We start from the raw sequence: 20,519 nt of genomic DNA, 5'->3' as shown, positions 1-20,519 counted from the left end.
AATGGATTTCAAGGCAATATGGTAATGGGTTTTGAATCTCACTTTAAAACTGAAAATCAGAGACAAGAAATTCAGCCACTGATACTGGAGACATAGGAAGTAAACTCTACCTATTAAGTCTTCATGAGTCAGAGTGAGAAGTTTCAGAACAAGATCAGCATGAAACCTAATTCATTACTGAGTTAGAGCCCTGAAGCCTTCGGTCCCTCATCCTCCTCTTTTCTATCTCAAGAATGTTTCAGGTATGATGCAACTTGAGGCCTCTAGATAGGCTTTTAGAATACACTCATGATTCTGTTAAAGTACCAGGACCCAGAAGCAAGTAAATTATTATAGCTAGTAAATAATATGTGGAAAAAAAGACTTTTAAACTATGGAGTTTTATATTAGTTACATAGCACTGAATCTGTGTGACCCTTTGTATTGTTGGGCTTTTACTCGTTATTTCAATAAATACGCTAGACACTGGAAGTAAAATATTGAGCAGAGCATACACGCTCTGGCCTCACAGGGCTTCAGCTTATTGGAGAACACAAATAATAATCAATAAACACACAAATATATAATTACAGACTTTGATTGATATGAAGATAAAGCTCTGCTCTGCCTTCCCATGTTTCCATTTTCCCTGATTCTTTCCATTTTTCCTCTTTGTCTTTCCTTCCCTCTATAGAAGTAGTTTATACTTTTGTTTGTGGTGTTATCAACCTAAATTGGGGGATATATATTTTTTATTGTGGTAAAATTTACTTAACATGAAATTTACCTTTGTAACCATTTTTAGGTGTAGAGTTCAGTGCCATTAAATATGCTCACATTGTTGTCCTAACATCACCACCATCCATATTTAGAACTTTTCATGTTCTCAAAATGAAACTCTGTGCCCATTAAATAATAACTCCCCATTCCCCCTTCTCTCAGCTCGTTTCTTTCTCCTTTTGTCCTTAAGAATTTGCCAATTCTAGGCATCCTATATAAATGAATTCATACAGTATTTTTCTTTTTGTGTCTGGTTTATTTCATTTGTCATGTCTTCCAACTTTTTCCATGTTGTAGTATGTATCACAATTTCTTTCCTTTTAAGGCTGAATAATACTCTATTGTATGTACATACCACATTTTGTTCATCCATTCATCCATTGATATTTAGGTTGTTTCCACCTTTCAGTGATTATATTTTTCTTGTATTTTCATTTTATTTTACTGTACAGAATGTTAGTTAAGAAAAAATATTTTGTAATCATTGGGAGATAATTCACTGAAATAAATGGCAAGTATATTTTGGAGTTTTATTTTCTAACTCTTGAGATTACCTTTTGATGTTGATAAATTGTTTTCATATATTTGAGACCATATACATATGGCATTTGTTTTTTGAGGTCATCTGTCTTAGTCTGTTCAGGCTGCTATAACAAAATACCACAGACTGGGTAACTAATAAGCAATGGAAATTTATTTCTCACAGTTCTGGAGGCTGGAAGTCTGAGATCAGGAAACCAGCGTGGTCTGGTGAGGGCCTTCTTTTGTGTTGCAGATGTCTTGTTTTATCCTCATATGACCAGAGGGGCAAGGGAGCTCTGTGGGGTCTCTAATCCCATTCATAACACTAATCCCAATCATGAGGGTTTCACCCCTGTGACCTAAGAACATCCCAAAGGTCCAACCTACCACCATCATCTTTGGAGGTTAGAATTTCAACATGAATTTTAGGGGAACCCAAACACTCAGGTCTTAGCACCACACATAAAGTATTTTTAATTTAATTGCTGCCTTAATTTGTTTTCATACATTTTAGGTTCAATATATATAAAAATTTTTTAATTACTTGAAGAATTACACAGTGTTTACCTAAAGAATTACATGGTATATCTTAAGTGTTTAGTGAATAATAATTTGATTTTTTTCTGAAACAAGATAGCAAAATTACTTTCTGTAAGTGTATTTTGTCATATTAACAGTCTATTTTAAAACATCTTTTCTTTAAAAAAAACAAAACTGGAAGTATCACAATGCCAGACTGCAAGTTATTACAAAGCTGGAGTAATCAAAACAGTATGGTACTGGCACAAAAATAGACACATAGATTGGGGCACCTGCTGGCTGTGACTCTTGATCTTGGAGTCATAAGTTTGAGCCTTGTGTTGGCCGTAGAGATTACTTTAAAAAGAAGAAAAAGAATAGACACTATAGATCAATGGAACAGAATAGAAAATCCAGAAATAAACCCATAGCCATATGGTCAATTAATCTTCAAAAAAGGTGGAATGAATATTCAATGGGAAAAGGACAGTCTCTTCAATAAATGGTGTTGGGAGAACTGGACAGCTACATGCAAAAGAATGAAACCAGACCACTTTCTCACACCATACACAAAAATAAACTCAAAATGGATTAAGGACTTAAATGTGAGACGTGAAACCAAAAAATCCTAGAAAAGAGCACAAGCAATAATTTCTCTGACGTCAGCCATAGCAACATTTTTCTAGGTATGTCTCCTGAGGCAAAGGAAACAAAAGCAAAAATACTACTGGGACTACATCAAAATGAAAAGCTTCTGCACAGCAAAGGAAACAATCAACACAACTAAAAGGCAACTTAACTGAATGGGAGAAGATATTTGCAAATGACCTATCTAATAGTATCCAAAATATGTAAAGAACTGATACAATTCAACACCAAAATACAACCCACTTAAAAAATGGGCAGAAGATATTAACAGACATTTCTACAGAGAAGATGGCCAGAAGACCCATGAAAAGATGCTCAACATCACTCATCATCAGGGAAATGCAAATCAACACTGCAGTGAGATAGCACCTCACACCTGTCAGAATGGCTAAAATCAAAAGCACAAGAAACAAGTGTTGGTGAGAATGTGGAGAAAAAGGAACCCTCGTGCACTGTTGGTGGGAAAGCAAACTGGTGCAGTCACTGTGGAAAACAGTATGGAGGTTCCTCAAAAAGTTAAAAATAGAATTACCTTGTGATCCATTAATCCCACTATTGGATATTTATCCAAAAAATACAAAAACACGAATTCAAACGGATACATGCCCCCTATGTTTATTGCAGCATTATCTGCAATAGCCAAGATACGGAAACAACCCAAGTGTCCATCAATAGATGAATTGACAAAGAAGGTGTGGTATATATATATATAATGGAATATTACTCAGCCATAAAAGAGAATGAAATCTTGCCATTTGCAATGATGTGATACTAGAGAGTGGTATCCCAAGCGAAATAAGTCAGTCTGCTGGCCCTGTGCTGATGAAGACTTTTTGAAAGGACAGAAATGAGCCTTATATTCATTTATTTTAAAGTGTGAAAAAATAATAGTGGTGAAACTTGATCTGCTACAAATTGGAATGTGAAATAAGCAAACAGCAGTGTGGAAGAAAACCTAACAGATGAAAGTGATTTATCAGAAAATGAAAAAGCAGATGATAGTTTGCTCAGCTATTATAGAAAGATAGACTAAACTTAAAGCCAGAAACAATAGAAAATATTGAGGAATCTGTCACAGAGGAACCAAATGAAGTATTTACATATCCTGATTTTCTCCCTTCTCCCTTCAATACTCTAGACTTGCACAAATTAGCCCTCTCAAAATCTGAAAATTGAAAAGTAACAGTGGAACCTCCAGAAAGCTCTCCTGAACATTTGATAACTCATTTACTGGAAATGTTAAGATTGCAACATATGACTATACAAAAAGAGAGGCCTGAACTACAAACTACCTCCTATACTCCAGCAGCTACTGAACGACCCTCTTCCTCCAAAACTATACCCAAAGTGAGACAGCCAAAACTTTTGGACTCTCTTGAGTCTTCAGACAGCTTGTGTAGATGGAAGTCATGAAAAAAGAGAAAGCAATTCTGGATCTTGCAAAATGCTTCAAAATGGAATTAGAGCAATGCTGGCATATAAATATAAATGGAATTCTAGACCACCATCTCTAAAAAGTTCATCCACCACCAAACAATTGATTGTAATTTATGATAACTTTAGGAATCCCAAAAGCTCTGTTTTAAATCCACACCAAGAACCCTCAACCAAGCCTACTACTTCCCAAACAACTCAATCACTGGTTAAAATTGTCTCAACAAGACGTCTGCCATCAAGGTCTCCAATACCAGTTGTACCTGTACCTCTGTCTTTTCCTGAAAATCACAGAGAAGAAATTAAGGCAGCAAGGACCAAAAAGAAATTTTACCAAAAAACCATAGTTTGAATAGACATTCTGTATTCAGAAGCTAAAGTGTTTATCACCTTCCTTTAAAGCTAAGGAAGGGTAAGTGTTCACCCAATGACCAAACATAACTTTTCCTTCATAATCTCAGTGTGAGCAAATCTATTTCCAAGATGCTTGGCTAAAATATGGGCTCATCAGTTCCAAGAGGCAGGTATTAAACATACACACACACACACACACACACACACCAGTAACTTGATGTGAAATGGATTAGAACTTGTACAAATCACTGCTGAGATGTCTATATATAAATCCAAGGGCTTCCATACTGACATATTTGACAATCTCTTGCATGTTATGTTTCAAAGGAATGTTTCACTTAGTAAACTATTCAATTCAAAAGATTATTCTTTTGTTGTGATTGTTTCCCAGTACAATTCCATCATTAATAAATGCTACAATTGGGAAAAAAAAAAAAAAAACCCTAAGACAAAAATTTCACCCTGAAATCGATTTTTAGGACCTTTTTAAATAAAGTGAACTAGCGTACATGAATAGGGTATTGCAGTATTTTTGTAATACTGAAGAATTAGAAACAGTGTAAATGCCCATTAGTAGCTGATAAAAGTGCATTGTAATATATTAATATAATGTGATACTATACTACATTTAACATGAATAAATTGGATCTATATTTATCAAAATGGAACTGCCTCAAAAGCAAAAGTTGATTTAAAAGAAGGAAATTGAATAATAGTATATCATATACATCATAGTATATATCATAATATATGTTCTCTAAAATAGAAAATTTTAAATCACATAATAGTACTATATTTTTGTAGATACATGTGTGTGTGCACATATATACATACATATGTATCCACAATAATAGTTATATATAACTACACACACACACATACAGTATTAAAACACAAAACAGAAATATACACACCAAATTAAAGAAACTGGTTATTTCTGGGGAGGGAAGAAAGGTGGAATACTGTAAGTGATAATATTATTTACAGAACATTTTTATTTTTTTCACAAAAATAAAAGCTTTGAATTAAATATGGCATAATATTAATATTTTTAAACCCAAATGTTTGGCACATTAATGTTGGTGATATTACTCTCCATATTTTTCTTACATTTGAAATATTCTTTCTGTTTTCTTATGTACTCAAAGACCCAGTAAAGCCACTTCTAGATGAAACCACTAAAGGGATCTTACATATAGACACATATGTTCACTATAGCATTGTCTATAATTGTGAAAAATGGGAAACAAAAAGATAATATAACTGTATAGCTAAAAGTTCCAAGAACTTCAATTTAAAAGACAACTATTTTAATTAGTGGAATACACCATATTCTCAAACCATACACAAAAATCAATTCTAGATGGGACTGCAGGTCTAATTGTGAAGGGTTAAGTAATGGACCTTTTATTTATCTTATTTTTTATTTTTGGTGGGGAGGGACAGAGGGAGTGAGAGAATCTTAAGCAGGCTCCACATCCATCGCAGAGCCCGATGTGGGGCTTGATCTCACAACCCTGAGATCATGACCTGAGTCAAAATGGAGAATTGGACACTTAACCGACTGAGCCATCAGGTGCGCCATGTTAAGTAATAGAGCTTCTAGATGAAAACATAGGAGAATATCTATTTGCCTAATAGAATATCTATTAGGCAAAGGTTTCTTAAAACAGATTAAATATAAACTAAAAATTGATAAACTGGGCTATATTAAAACCAAGAGCCTTTGTTTATGGAAAGATATTATTAAACGACTTAAAAGGCAACATTCAGAGTGAAAAAAGATATTTGCAGTATATGTGTCCACCAGAGGACTAGCATCCTGAATATCTGAAGAATTCCTATGAATAATTAAGTAAAGGACAGTCAACCCAATAGAAGAATGAGCAAAACAATTGAATAGATATATCATAAAAGAGCACATCCAAATGGCCAATGCACATATGAAAAGGTGCTCTACTCAATTTGTCTTCTTTTTCTAGTTTCTGTAATTGGGAGCTTCATAGTAGATCTTTTTTTCTTTCCAATGTAAGCACTTTGTTAGCCCCTCACATTTTGAAATGTGTTGTTTTAATTTTTTGTAATTAAAACTATTTTTTAATTCCTCTTGGAATCTGTATCTAGAGAAAAAGGTTTTGAAAGTTTTAAGTTGGGGATTTCTCAGACATCATTCTGGTATTGATTTCTAATTTAATTATATTCTGGGCACAGAAGATACTTCTCATGATTTAGATCTTTTTAATTTTGCTGAGAATTGTTTTATGGTCCAGCATGTGGTTTTGTCTTAGTGAAAGCTCCATGGCACTTGAAGACTGTTACTGTGTGGAATGTTTTATAAATGTCTATTAGGTCAAGTTTTTTTCATAGTGCTTTTCAAATATTCTGTGTCCTGTTTTCCAATCACTTTCTCTATTGATTGCTAAGACAGGTGTGTTTAAAATCTCAGTTTAAACCATTTCCAGGTTTTCAAAAATACTGTTAGCGCAGGTTTCAAGAGACTTGTTTATCCCTACTCATTAGATGACTCTTTTGGATTCTTTGTTGAAGTTCCTGGTAATCAACAAAGATTCTCCTCTCACACGTCAGAAATCAAGGTCTCCCAATCCTGTGTAAACTCTGGGAATAGTTCCCTTATGGGCTCCAGTTGTTCTCTGCCTGCCTTGTTGAATTTGGTCCTATGTATATGCAACAAAGTATTTAACCACAGACTCAAAAGAATTCTTATGCAGATTTCTGTAGCTATTTCTTTTGGTAGATCCTTCCTCTGGGAACTTTTTGTCACAAATTCCATCATTTCAGTCTTCCCAAACTCCAGTCTCTTTTCTTCATCTCAGCGAGGCCATCATGTTTTTCTTGGGACCCCTCTCCCTGTATCATGGTCTGGAGAGTGGCTCCTGGCAGAAATCTGGACTATCATTAGGGCTCTCTTTGTTGATTTCCTTTCTCTGAAGGATCGCAGTTCTTTGCTGCCTGTTGTCCAGCATCTGAATACAGTCATTTCATATAATTTGTCCAGTAAAAAGTAGATTTTGAATTGTGGTCCTTCAGAGTGTCAGAAATATCAGAATAGGTGGGCAGTAAATCAGTCAGTAATAGCCAATGTTCATCCTGCTCAAGGGTGCCCACTCTGACAGCCCCTCCTCCACACATCCGTTAAGATGTGGTTTGTTGGTGCTTAGTTTGACTCAAGAACAGTTGGTCCCTAATATTTATATATACTTACTACAAGTAGGGACTGTGTAAGTTCTTTCAAGATAAAACAAAACAAAACAAAAAAAACAAGCTATAAGTATAAAATACCTCTAAATAAGCAAGAAATAACATTTCCAACAATCGTAGCCCTGTGTTCTGCTACGTTAGTGATCTGAAAGCTGAGGAAAACGAAGTTGAGAAGAGCCACATCTGTTTTTCTCTTTGTTGGGGCCATCTTATTTCAGAATGTTCCATGTTCTTAGCTAAACAAAGCAGGAACCTAATCCAAACTTAATTGCTATGTGGATGGGTGTATGTGTGTGCGTGTGTGTGTGTTTGCTCCTCCCATCAATCTGGAACCTACCTGAGAAACCGCAAATATAATCATAGAATCCTAATTTTTTAGATCCTTATGTATGTGTATTTATGTTTATATTAAAAAATGCAAGTATACACATCAAACTATAAATATAAATTTTTCAAGAAATAATCTGAGTGAGGAAAAGCAGAGACTACTTGTTTTTAATATTTATATAAAGTATAAATATAAAATATATTTCTTAATATATAAATGTTATAATTGAATAATTTTTATAAAGTAAAATATAAAATTATAAAATACTATTTTTATATTGTTGAATACATAACAGTTTAGAGCTGCTGTATCTTCCTAGTAAATCATTCCTTTGATCATTATGTAATGACCATCTTTATCTTTAATATTGTTTTTTTCTTAGTGTATATTTTATTTTTTATGCTCCTTTAAAAAATCCTTCTCTTGCCTTAGATTGAGTACATTTTGTTCATTTCTTTTTTTTTTACCTCTTCTGATTTGTAAATTTTATATTTGTTTTCCATTCTTTAAATGTTTTTTCTTGAAATTGTACATCACTTATTTGACAAACTAAGGTTCATCAGCACCTTTATCCTCTCCAACAATACAGAGTTCTTAAAATACTGTAACTCTGATCCTTTCCTTGATCTTATATCATTTTATTGTTCAGAAATTTAGTTCTACCGTATTCTGTCTCTACCTTCATTTGGATATTGTTATATCTACTTTACATGATAAATGTTGGTTTACTTCCACATACATGTTTACAGATGTCTTTTCATCATCACTGACTATTTTGTTTATGTTGATTCTGAGGGTTTTTTTTTCTACCTAAAATATATTCTTTAATAGTTCTTTCATCTAAGATCTATGAGTAGTAAACCTTCGAATGTTGAAGATATTACTTATTTTTCTTCTCACCTTTCTTGTTGCTGTGAGAAGTCTTCTGTCACTCCAAAGCTCTTTAGTTGTTAAGTAACATCTCTTCTCAATATGGTTGCTTTTAAGATTGCCTCTTTTTCGGTGGGGTCCTACAGTTTCCCTCTGTTTCTAACTGTGAACATAGTTTTATTTACTCTGTTTGCAATTTTACTCTCTTAATCTATTAATTTACATTTTTCATCAGCTCTCAGTTTTCAGCCATTTTATATAAAAAATTTATTTATTTAAGGGAGAGAGCGTGCGCTCAAGTGGAGGGAAGAGCAGACAGGGAGGGGGAGAGAGAATCCCAAGCAGGCTCCACGCTCAGTGAGGACCCCTACACAGGGATCGATCTCACAACCTGAGAGCATGACCTGAGCAGAAATCAACCCAGGCACCCCTCTCCTTGAATAATTTCTGAGATGCTTTTTGGGCTTCTCATTCAAACATACTTTATATATTGTTACTATTTTCCTTCCTTTTATTTCTTAGTGTTGTCTTTAATTTCACCAGTTTTCATAAGCTTTGTTTATGTGGTATTTAACATGTTTGTTGAGTTTTCAATCTGTTATGTTTTTAAAAATATGTTTTGTCCCCTTTTTTTTTTCAACATTTTTAAAACTAATTGTATAAAAACTCATTTTGAATTGTTCTGTTATTTCTATTTCCCTATTGTGCCGTTTCTCTTTTTTTGGGGGGGCGTGATATGTAGACTGTCATTCGTGGCTTTGAACTTATTCATAAAATTATTCTTACCTGCAAATTTGACTTCTTTTGAGTTTTATTTTCTGTGATGCTCTTTCTCCTATCCATTCTCTCAGTTGTGGAAGCCTATCTGTAATGGGTGATTGTGTCTGCCTGAACTCTCCAGTGGACACTGGCCATGAACCAGTTTTTACATTACTGTCAGTTCTTTAGATCTCTGCAAATGTATATGGCTTGATTTTGAAACCAGTTAATATAGGCTTGCCTCTTTTTAGTGAAACTCCAACCCCATAAACTGAAATATTTGTGTCACACTCAGCAAATTTTTGTCTCCCATCTTGCTACAGTTAGCCCAGTTTTGTCTCTCAGCCATGGAGGGCCTAGGGCATAAACTTCCATCCCCATTCAGGTCTGAAGGTCTGAGGTCTCCATGGGCGGTATTTGATCCAGTCTCTCATTGTGGTAGTTCAGCTCCATTTTACTAGTAGGGGTTCTTTGTCTTTTCTTGGCATCTAGAAATGTACTCTTTTTGCTTTCAGTATATGTATTAACATTTTATCATGATTTTTACATAGTATATCTGTGTGTTAAGAAGTGGTTGGGTTGGGGTGCCTGACTGGCAGTCAGTATTGCATGTAACTCCTGATCTTGGGGCTGTTAAGTGTGAGCCCCACAGTGGTTGTAGAGATTACTTAAAAATAAAATCTTAGGAAAAAAAGTGGTTGGGTAACTCAATACATTTTTTTTTTTTTTATCATATAGTCTATGTTTTAAGTATTTAACATGTTTACTTAGATAAATTTAAAAATCACTTACTTAAGACATTTTACTTCCCAGATTCTCATTAAAATTCAATTTTAATTGTTAGGATTTGTTAACAGTGATATATTTTTCTTTTATTTTACTACTGTCTAATTCATATTTTGTTAAATATCTTTACTACCTTCATCTGTTTGCTACATTATTCCTTAACTTATGCATTTTAAATAATCATTTGTTGTGTTAATTTTCATAGGATGACTCTTCAAGAAGAATTGGATACACTTAAAGTACGTATATCTGTTGATAAAACTACAATACAAGAATTGAATACACGTATGGCAGAGAAGAGAGAAGGTACATTTTTTGTGTGTGAGACTAAATATTTATTATAGGCATTTTAAAATCTAGCTCTTGATGTTTTATTTTCAATTTCTTGTAAGACTCTTATCCTTGTTCCCCCTCTTTCTACTGCTTTACTTATTGATATGTGATTAACATTTTTACCTTACATGAGAAAATCAAATAGAACACCTAAAAGTCAGCTTTATAATTCATTAAAAATTCTAAAGAGATATTTGATAAGGAGAAAAGATGTTTGTTTTTCGATTCATTGATAAGGTTTTACTAGTTACATTTGTTCAGAGTTCTATAAATTATATGGTTATTGTACTCAGCATTAATAATTCATTTATATTTTTGTTTGATATTACATTTTTCTGGAACTCATTTAGTTCTCATCTGTTGTCCTGGAATCAAAATCATAGAGTTAGAAGGAAACTTGGAGATCTGCAAATCTGCCATCTTCCTGACCACTAGCCTAAAACTGTTTAGTAAAAGGAATGTATCTGTTCCAATTGAAGGGTTATTCCTTTGTTAAAATCAAGATAACTCTATTTACTATAGGACTTCAGTCCATACTGTAATACCTCATTAGACAAAAGTAAGGTTGATAGGACAGAATTTCTCCTTACTTAACTTCACTATAGCATCATTGTTACCACTGTACTTTTTAGGTATTGACAATTTATAATTAATAATTAACTTAATAATTTATACTTAACAGATTTTCATATACCACTATCTGCCTATTGTCCCAATTACTGTTGTTCCAGTTGCTCTGAGTTAGGTCACTGGTGACTTGTCAAAGCCAGTGTTTGAAATCATCTCTTTTACACCACTAATTTATATCATATTTCAAGCTTATTCCTTCATTGGCTTCTGAAACATTGGTTTTCCTTTGTTTTAACTATGCTTGCCTCTATCTTCTGTTTCTTCCAGTGGAACTTCCTTCCATTTATTCCTTAACTATTGGGGTTCTCTAAGATTTTATCCTTGGTTTACTTTTCAAGAATAATAACTTTATTGTTCCTGGAAAAATTACACATACTTATAAATATTCAAGCAATAAGAAAGAATAAAAAAAAAGACAAAAACATCCTAATTCACAAACACTTAAAAATCAAAATTTCAATCTTAAATAATTATCAAATCAAACACCTCTTAATACTTATAAAGAAAGAAGCCTCGTTAGATAAATTGTGGGAAAATAAAACCATAATGTATGCTATTTTTAAAAAGGATATTTACATATGATTTTGTTTGGCACCAACCAAATAAAAAGAAGCAGGTGTAAACATGAAGGAACTGTTGAACTTTAGGTAACTGTCTCATTACTTCAATAAATATTAATTTCTAAAACTTCCCTCTAAGATTAAAAAGAAAGGTTCTAAAAACATTAAAGATGGAACTACTTTGTATTTTTAAAAGTATGTATTTCAATTTCAGGGCATATTAAAAATTAATTCCTTGCCATGCAAGATGAAAATAACAGTTGTTTTAAAAAAAAAAATTTTTTATTTTGTTTCCCTCACATCTTGAGTCTTGTTCATTAAATAACCTTTTAATTTTATCAAAGTCTATAACTTAATATAATATATTGCAACAATGATTTCCTCAGTTTTAAAGTCTTATTTTTATATACAAAGGACTCAGTCCTCATCACATTTTTTAAAGTCATGGTCTTTCTATTCATGAGTTCTTTATTTTGATTTATATTTTGGTTAGCCAGATATAACTGAAACTATGTTTTTTTTTTTTTCAAGAAGGAATCAAAATAGCTATATTTGTAAGAACTTAGATGTTTGAAAATATGTTTCAATAGTCTTTTTAGTCAATGAATAAATTGGCTGGGTATAATTTTATCATTTTACACTTTTTTTCTCCTCAAAATTTTCTAGATGTTACTCATTTATAGAAGAAGGTGCTGTAGAGATATATTATGGAGAGGTGTCTGGTTTTCCTTCCCCCCCCGTACCTCACTCCTTTCTTTGGATGTGACTTGCTTTTGCTATGTTAATTTTTAGTTTTTTCAACTTGATGTTCCAAAATTTAAATAGAATATGCCTTGATATAGTATGTTCTAAATCATATTTTGGATTATCCATGTAATTTGTTATTTGTCAATTAAGATCTTCCTGTATTACAAGGAAATATATTTTTGCATATTCCATTTTTTTTTATACTCTAATTCAAGGATATCCGTTGTCTTTATGTTTGGTTACTTTTTGTCTGGGATTCATATCTGTTTTCTTCTAATTCTTTAATCTTTGTCTTTTTCTTCTGCGTTCAGTTTATCTAAAGACTTTTCCCTTCATTAGTAATTCAATTTTGAGGGCGTCTGGGTGGCTCAGTCATTAAGCATCTGCCTTCGGCTCAGGTCATGATCCCAGGGTCCTGGGATCGAGTCCCACATTGGGCTCCCTCCTCAGGGGGAAGCCTGCTTCTCCCTCTCCCATTCCCGCTGCTTGTGTTCCTGCTCTTGCTATCTCTGTCTCTGTCAAATAAATAAATAAAATCTTTAAAAAAAAAAAGTAATTCAATTTTGAGCTATATATATATATTCTTTCCTTTGTTCTTTCTAATACTTCTATTAAATCTATAGTCATGTTTTCTGGTTCTTTATTTATTGCTTCAACTCTTAAATTCCCACTTTTTTCCTTTGTATATCTTACTGATTTTCTGAGCTCATATTTTATTAAATTCAGGTTTTTGGCAAGTTCTTTTCTTTCTTTGATTGTGTTTTCTTCCAAACTGGGTTTTAAATCTTTATTTTGTTAAATGTTCATTTCACCCCACCTACTAGAGAGTGTTTCTTGTTCTGGAAGGAATGATCCCAGAGATTTAAAATGATATTTGGCTTTACATATAACCAACCTGGTGGTTCTTATCTTTACTAAGAACCTTTTCTGCTGCTCTTCATTCCTTCCTATAGATCCCAATTTACATTTGGTGTCATTTTCTATTTTCCTAAAGGACTCCCTTTAATATTTATATAGTGCACATCTGCTGGTGATGAATTCTTTCAGCTTTTATATACCTATAAAAGAAGTCTTTATTTTGTCTTCATTTTTGAAGGATATTTTCACTGAGTATAGAATTCTGTATTGGCAGGTTTTTTTTTTCTTTTGATACTTAAATAATTTGCTCCACTATCTTCTGACTTAAAATGCTTCCAGTGAGGGCTCCTGTGTTTGTCAGTTGGTTAAGCGACTGCCTTCGGCTCAGGTCATGATTCTGGAGCCCCTGGATCGAGTCCCGCATCGGGCTCCCTGCTCGGCAGGGAGTCTGCTTCTCCCTCTGACCCTCCCCCCTCTCATGTGTTCACTCTTTCTCATTCTCTCTCTCTCAAATAAATAAATAAAATCTTTAAAAAAAAAAATGCTTCCAGTGATAATTCTCCTGTCATTCTTATCTTTTTTCAAAGATACATACATAACAAGTCATTTTTTTGGGGGGGGGGAACTCTGTGAATTTTGAAGGTTTTTTCCTCCAATCCTTTTAGGTCATTTTTTTGGGGGGATTGTTTACTCACATTTATGTGCTGATCAGTACTTAGATGAAGACTTGAGGGGGGAACCTCTATAGATCTTCAGAGCTCTCCCTGTCTCTAATTTGTGTTCTCTGGCACTTTACCCTGCAAACTCACCCTTCCTTGGCCTCTTTGGACTCTGGGGTCTGTCACTGCAATTTAAGAAGATCACCAGACTCCCATTTAGTCCCCCATCTTTGTGCTGTGGCCTGGAAGCTCTCTAAGCAGTATGCAGGAGCAGTGATTGAATTCACTTCATTTGTTTCCCCTCTCTCGGGGATGGCTACCTTCCATTGTCTTATGCCCAGTGTCTGAGAACCATTTTTTCATCTATTTTCTCTAGTTTTAGTTGTTCCACATGGACAGGTAAATCTGGTGCCTCTGGTACTTACTTTTATTGTCATTGAACATGTTTTCCCTGATTAAAATCCCAAGTCTATATGAATAGTAACCTTCTTCCATGTACCAGATATATTTTTTTTATTTCTTGCCACCTATTTTCCCCTGGCTATTTTTACAAGGATTTCGAAAGTTATGCATGTTTTTAGAAAAAACTCATTACCTTTCCTCTCAAATCAGTTCTGTCTCCTCTAACTTCCCACATAAGCACCTTAAGCCCCTACCACACTAAATTCCTCTTTACTGAAAATTGCAATTCATAGTGTAGTGAATCTCCTACAATCCCATAATATCTCTGTTAGGAGCTCAACTGAGCTGGAGAGAGGTGAGCTGCCAGGTGTCCACGTAACTGATTTAAGATAATAAGCCAAAATGAAAGTAACAGTCAAGCCTTTAATCACTTACTATGTAAACAAGAGGCTAAAGTGGAGAAAGTGCCAACTCGCTCTGTTCTGTCTTCCCCCTGGAACTGCACATCAGTTGAGGATCAGATGGATCAGCACAGACAGAGATGTTGTCTTACAGCCGAAGGAGCCCTGAGCTAAAGTCTCCTGCATTTTTACTTACCTGGGTCTTAGGGGAGAAAGAAGGGGAGGGCTGGGAGAGGAAAAGTACTGTGTACTGAGTCAGATGGAAGAAAAATGTCTTCAAGGTTACCTCCACCTCAGCCACCAAATAAGGAGATCTTGGCAGAGGCACTTGAAGAAGGCCTCAGCCAAAGGGCCGCCAGTAAGGAGGTTTTCACACGGAGGCCTAGTGGAGGCATCTAGGCTAGGAACACAGATACACATAAGAATGTGGTTGGCCAGGGGGATCCTGAGCCCTTGACTATAGCTCCCTTCGGGGACCACAGTCCATTGGCCATGTACCAGGTCTGGTTGGGGAGGACAGCTTTCCCTCATGGGGCATGCCAGGTAAAGCATGTAATACCTATGATCAGGCCTGAAAAATCAATTAGAGGATTAAGTTTGGAGTAAGAATCCTCAATTTTTACCACAAATGCATGAGTATGTTCATAAAAACACTGTTTATGGTATTCTTCATTGAAAGCTGAAGGCCTGTTTATTAATAAAAGAGCAAAACAAACAAATGTGAAAACTCACAAACAACATCAAGCATATTTTTTTTTCTTTTTGTATGTGGGTATGTGGATTGGCTGAAGCAGTTCTCCTTGCTGTGGGTCATCCGGTCCAGCTCTTTTTCAGGCTACAAGTAGAGTTTACTTCGGCTCCATGTGTCTATTTCTTGGCTACAAAGGGACAATATAAACATACAGAGCCTCTTAAGCCTAGATTTGAAACTGGTGTATCGTAACTTCTATCTACATTCTTTGGCTAAAATAAGTCGTTTTATCAAATACAGCTGGCAACAATTCATATGTCTTATCTGTATGAGTTTCTATGGAGGGTTAGGGGTGTATTTCAGACTTGTTAGGCCCTCACCCATAAATTTTGTAGAAGTCCTTTTGTCCAGCTGAAAGTATCTACTAAGCATCACATTATTACTTTCAGAGATTGTCAGGAACAGGCATGACAGTCATACCCAGTGGCCAGGTCTTAATGTCAATATCTTGGATTTGGCCTTTCCTGCCAGAGTGTCAGTGGTTGCTCCTTTGATATGGTGAGAAACACTTTCATTTCCAACCCTGAAAGTACTGGAACATATGTACTTCCATATGCCTGTGGCTGCTCCTTTCTGAGCTCAGTTTTTCCTCTAGAACCCAGTCAGTGGCAGCCAGTAACAATCAACTCACTCTACACTGGAACTTCCTCACTCATTGTTACAAATTTATTGGCTGCATTTTTTGTCTTCCATGTTATGTCAGATGGCAGTTTGCCACTACATAACATGAGTCACCATTTCCTCAGCTCCTGGAGCATTCTTTGGCATCCACCACCCAGTCCCAAAATCAATGCCACATAATTTAGGTTTTTATTATAGCAGCATTCACTTATCAACTTCTGTCCCTGACGGCTTTTGCTACCGTATAAACAACCACAAAATTTCAATGACTTGCAATAATACACATTATTTTTTTGTTGATGGTTTCTGCAGATCAGCTGGAGCAAATGTGCTTCAGGCTGCAGTTCTGTTGTTTGTCTGGAGCATATTGGGCTCATATGATTCCACATGTCTCAGGCCCAGGCCCAGGCCCAGGGTGAAGGAGGCAGTGACTATCTGGGCATACTCTTTTCAAAGCAGATACTGGAAATTTCCATGGGAAGAGGAGAAATACCTGTTCTAGGTTTATAACAGGCACACTGTTATCTATACCCACATTTCTTTGGTCAGAGCAACTCAGATGGCCAAGTTCAACATCAGTGGCATGAGGATCTATACTCCACCCATGAAGGTAGAGGAAAATGGAGTAAGCATTTGCTGACTAATAATCTACCAAAGTGTGATATCAAAGTATAAACCAAAAGCATTTGCTGTTTTTCAAGTACCTACTGCTCAAAATAATTAGTATACCAAAGCATCATATTTTCGGGTGGAATATCCTGCAACCCCTCATAATGATAATAGGTTTTTAAAAATAACTTGAGAAAATAGCTAAAAGAATTTACCAGGAAGGAAACAAGTTGCAGAAGAATTTAATTTGTTCATGTCATCTAAGAGAATTAAGAGAAAAGAAAAACATAGAAGGAAGGATAAGTGTAAACAATTGTAAATAAGCAGTGTTAAAAGTTAAAAAGTGGACAGGGAAGAACCTCCTGGGAAAGACTATAAATTACAGTGAATTTTTATAGTAAAAATAAAAGTAAGGCATTTAAAACTAAAACATTAAAAATAAATCTCCAGCAAGGTGAATCATGTGCTCACACATCCAGCATAGGACAAAAATAGAGCTGTATATTTCTAACTAGGTCCTCTTGGTTCATTTCTCAAATCCTGAGATCCTTAAATGGGAGGAGAATCAAGGGGCAGAGTGGGTTCCTTGTTCCTCTCCATCACTTGGGCCTAGCTTTATTCTTTATTAAAACCTGTGAAGGTGAGAAACTAAAGTTTTCAATAGAAAACCACAGGGGGACATGGTCAACCCGTCCACCAGTGGACTTTGTACACACCCAGGAACACAAATCAGCAATCAAATTCATTTTTAAATCAGTCTTCGGCATTTATTTTATTGGAATTATTTTGCTATTTTTAGCATTCTGTGCTCTTTGAGCATAGAAATATTTTCTTATTTTTAAGAGTAAACACTTCACTTAGAACGGTAGCAGATATTTAAATGACTTGAACAGCTGAATTGTATTTGCATATTATTTCTATATTGCTGAAAGAGTGTTGTAAATGAATTCAGCACCATGGTGTTAGGGGACTAGAAAAAGAAACTTGGGAACCAGTAGATTATTACCAAGGTAAAGGTACATATTCCCCAGGTGGCAAATTCTACCTATTCTAGCTTTTATTATCCTTAGGATAGTGTTCTATTTATTTCAGGAGTACAGAAGTTTTAATTGGATATGTCATGTTTCAAAGACAAAAGAAATGCCTAATTCACTCTAACAAACTTGTTAGTCACTGTTTATACCAAGAGATTTCTACTCTACAGAGAATAATATTGTTTTCTTTTTCCTTTGTTGATAAATCAAAGTTTTACACTGACCTACAGCAGCCAAGCATACTTTAAAGCAAAATCACCTCAGTCTAACACAGATATGTATCCTTTTAGCTTTATGTATTCTTTTTTGCCCTTCTTTTGATTCTTTAAGAAATGTCTCCTAAAAATAATTCAGAAAGAAAATATTAAATTTGTCACAATAATTTATTTGATTAGAAAACATTTATTTATAAGTTTTAATGTATTTAAATTTTACTAGTATTAAATGAAATTTTATGTGTTTTTTTCCTTTAATTTTGATACATTGCTTGTATATTTTTGCTTGGTTGAAAAGGTTTTGGTAGTCACAGGCATGGTCAGTATAGGAATTATTTGTAGAAACAATTTCACCTGTTATCTGGGTTTCTATGTGTTATAAAGTGACAGTTTTTCTGGAAATGTGATTTTTATGGTTTACTCTGCCCAGTACATGATCTTTTACCTGAAAAAAAAGGTGGTGGTAGGGGCTATTACAGTTTGAATCCACCCTAATTCGGCTAGTGTTTGCTTTGTTCAGCCATCACTCTGATCCTCCTGGCAGGGAACAAGATCCAGAGAATAAAACTAGTAGTGGCCGTATAGATAAGAAGGCCGCGAATTCTGCTTTTAAGGCAAAGGGGGAATAGTCTACAAAAGAATGAAAATAGGAATAAAAGTATAGCATTGTTAACCTGAAGATCTGTTGTACCTTTGAAAATCTTACACTGGAAAAAAAAAAGACACTACAAAGGTACATAATTATGTGATTGAAAATCTTGGAAAAGGTCACCATTTAGTTCCCAGCCAAATACTCAACAATAAAATAGACTGGATTATTCATAATTGAGAAACTGAGAGCCCTTTTCCTTAAAATGACAGGCCAATGTTTCAGCAGTATATGAGGTACCATAATATATTATTTATTGTCTCCCAGAACAACTCTGTAGATATGGTGAAGATGATGGGGTCAAGAAGAGTACTCCAGAGAAGAATGGGAAAGAAATGTCGGAGCAGACATTGCAGAAGGTAGTCTAATCTTTAAGATATTGAGCTGAGGAAGTTAAATCTGAATTTTAACATAAAGGATTATATTTTAAAACGAGGGCTCATGAACTTAAACCTTGTGTGAATCCTTAATTTAAATTCATAATTCAAAATCATTCGCTTGCCAAAATGGGTTAAAAAAAATCAATGTTAGTGAAATAAATGTGGAAACACTTGTGCTTCTGTTGACATAGTTTAAAAATATCTTCAAAGATGAAATGAAGAGCATGACAATGGAAATTATAAAAATTTATACTATATGTGCTTATTAGTTATAACTTAGCAGTTTAACTTTAAAATGGGACATGCTGAGACTCTGTTATACTTCAAAAAGCATATAGATTTGCAATATTTGAACTATTAAAACTGAGCATAGTTTTAGCTTCAGTGAAGTAAAATGGTAATATGTTTATAATTTAATAAAAGTATACATGACTCATCTCATTTTAGATAGAAATTTATGCCCATATAATTTAGGATCGCTCTCCCTGTTTTAATAGAACCACTCATATAAACCCTGCAGTCACTTTACATCATACCTATAATTAATAATAAAATTTCTTTAAAAATATTAACATCTATCTTTATAATTTTACTTAATTCATAATTTTATATATAAATACATTCTTACCATGATCCATTAAGTTGGCTTGGTTGCATTTTAGCACTTGTTATTCTTATAAAGAAAATATTTTTTTTTTTTTTAAGATTTTATTTATTTATTTGAGAGAGAGAATGAGATAGAGAGAGAGCATGAGATGGGGGAGGGTCAGAAGGAGAAGCAGACTCCCTGCTGAGCAGGGAGCCCGATGCGGGACTTGATCCCGGGACTCCAGGATCATGACCTGAGCCGAAGGCAGTCGCTTAGCCAACTGAGCCACCCAGGTGCCCCAAGAAAATATTTTTTAAGGTATATCCTATGACTGGTTGTCATTTGCTACACTGGATACTTAGATAAAGCTGGAAATACACAAATATATAAACAAAAATATTAATATGGCTACTTATATTTCTCACATCTGTGGACTTGACTTTTAGGAAATCTAGTGACTTACAACAGATGATGTGATCACTTCTACTTCTAACACTTGCCATATGTCAAGTAACAAAGGCTGTCATCTCATTACTACTAAATAACACATATCAGGTTAGCACAATAACATACAGAGCAAGAAATGCTCACATTCCTTTATCTTAAGGTAAAACGAGTAATTGAAATAATACATGCATTATCAGCTGGAATGTCAAACAGTTTGCACTAGCTTATCTTCTTTGTTTCAGAGCAATATTTTTGTTTGCTGGGGTTTCTATAATTTTTCGCTCTATGGCTGCATAATATTGTCCTACTACCTACTACGTCCTTAGGATAGAAACCCTAAAGAAATCCATTCTTTCATTCCAACTGCCATAAATGGCTACTACCATAGTGCATCCAGAAATCCATTTTAAGTCCTGAAAAGCCAAGAGGAATTATT

General features: G+C 34.5%; 1 protein-coding gene and 1 pseudogene across 5 annotated transcripts in view; both read left to right on the top strand.

Moving 5' to 3' along the window:
• Positions 1–20,519, top strand: part of CNTLN (centlein) — a 297,340-nt gene that overhangs the window by 187,245 nt on the left and 89,576 nt on the right. For all 5 annotated transcript variants that reach the window (XM_032392456.1, XM_032392455.1, XM_032392457.1 and 2 more), the window contains 2 exons: positions 10,404–10,504; positions 18,935–19,026. In XM_032392456.1, the coding sequence (XP_032248347.1) occupies positions 10,404–10,504; positions 18,935–19,026 (193 nt within the window). The remainder of the gene's footprint in view (positions 1–10,403; positions 10,505–18,934; positions 19,027–20,519) is intronic.
• Positions 3,335–4,298, top strand: LOC116624492 (annotated as a pseudogene).

This window comes from Phoca vitulina, unplaced genomic scaffold, assembly GCF_004348235.1.
Source record: "Phoca vitulina isolate PV1807 unplaced genomic scaffold, GSC_HSeal_1.0 scaffold67, whole genome shotgun sequence".
In the NCBI taxonomy this organism is placed as follows: domain Eukaryota; kingdom Metazoa; phylum Chordata; class Mammalia; order Carnivora; family Phocidae; genus Phoca; species Phoca vitulina.
The sequence above is the reverse complement of the archived record's forward strand: the minus strand, read 5'-3'. Positions and strand labels throughout refer to the sequence as shown.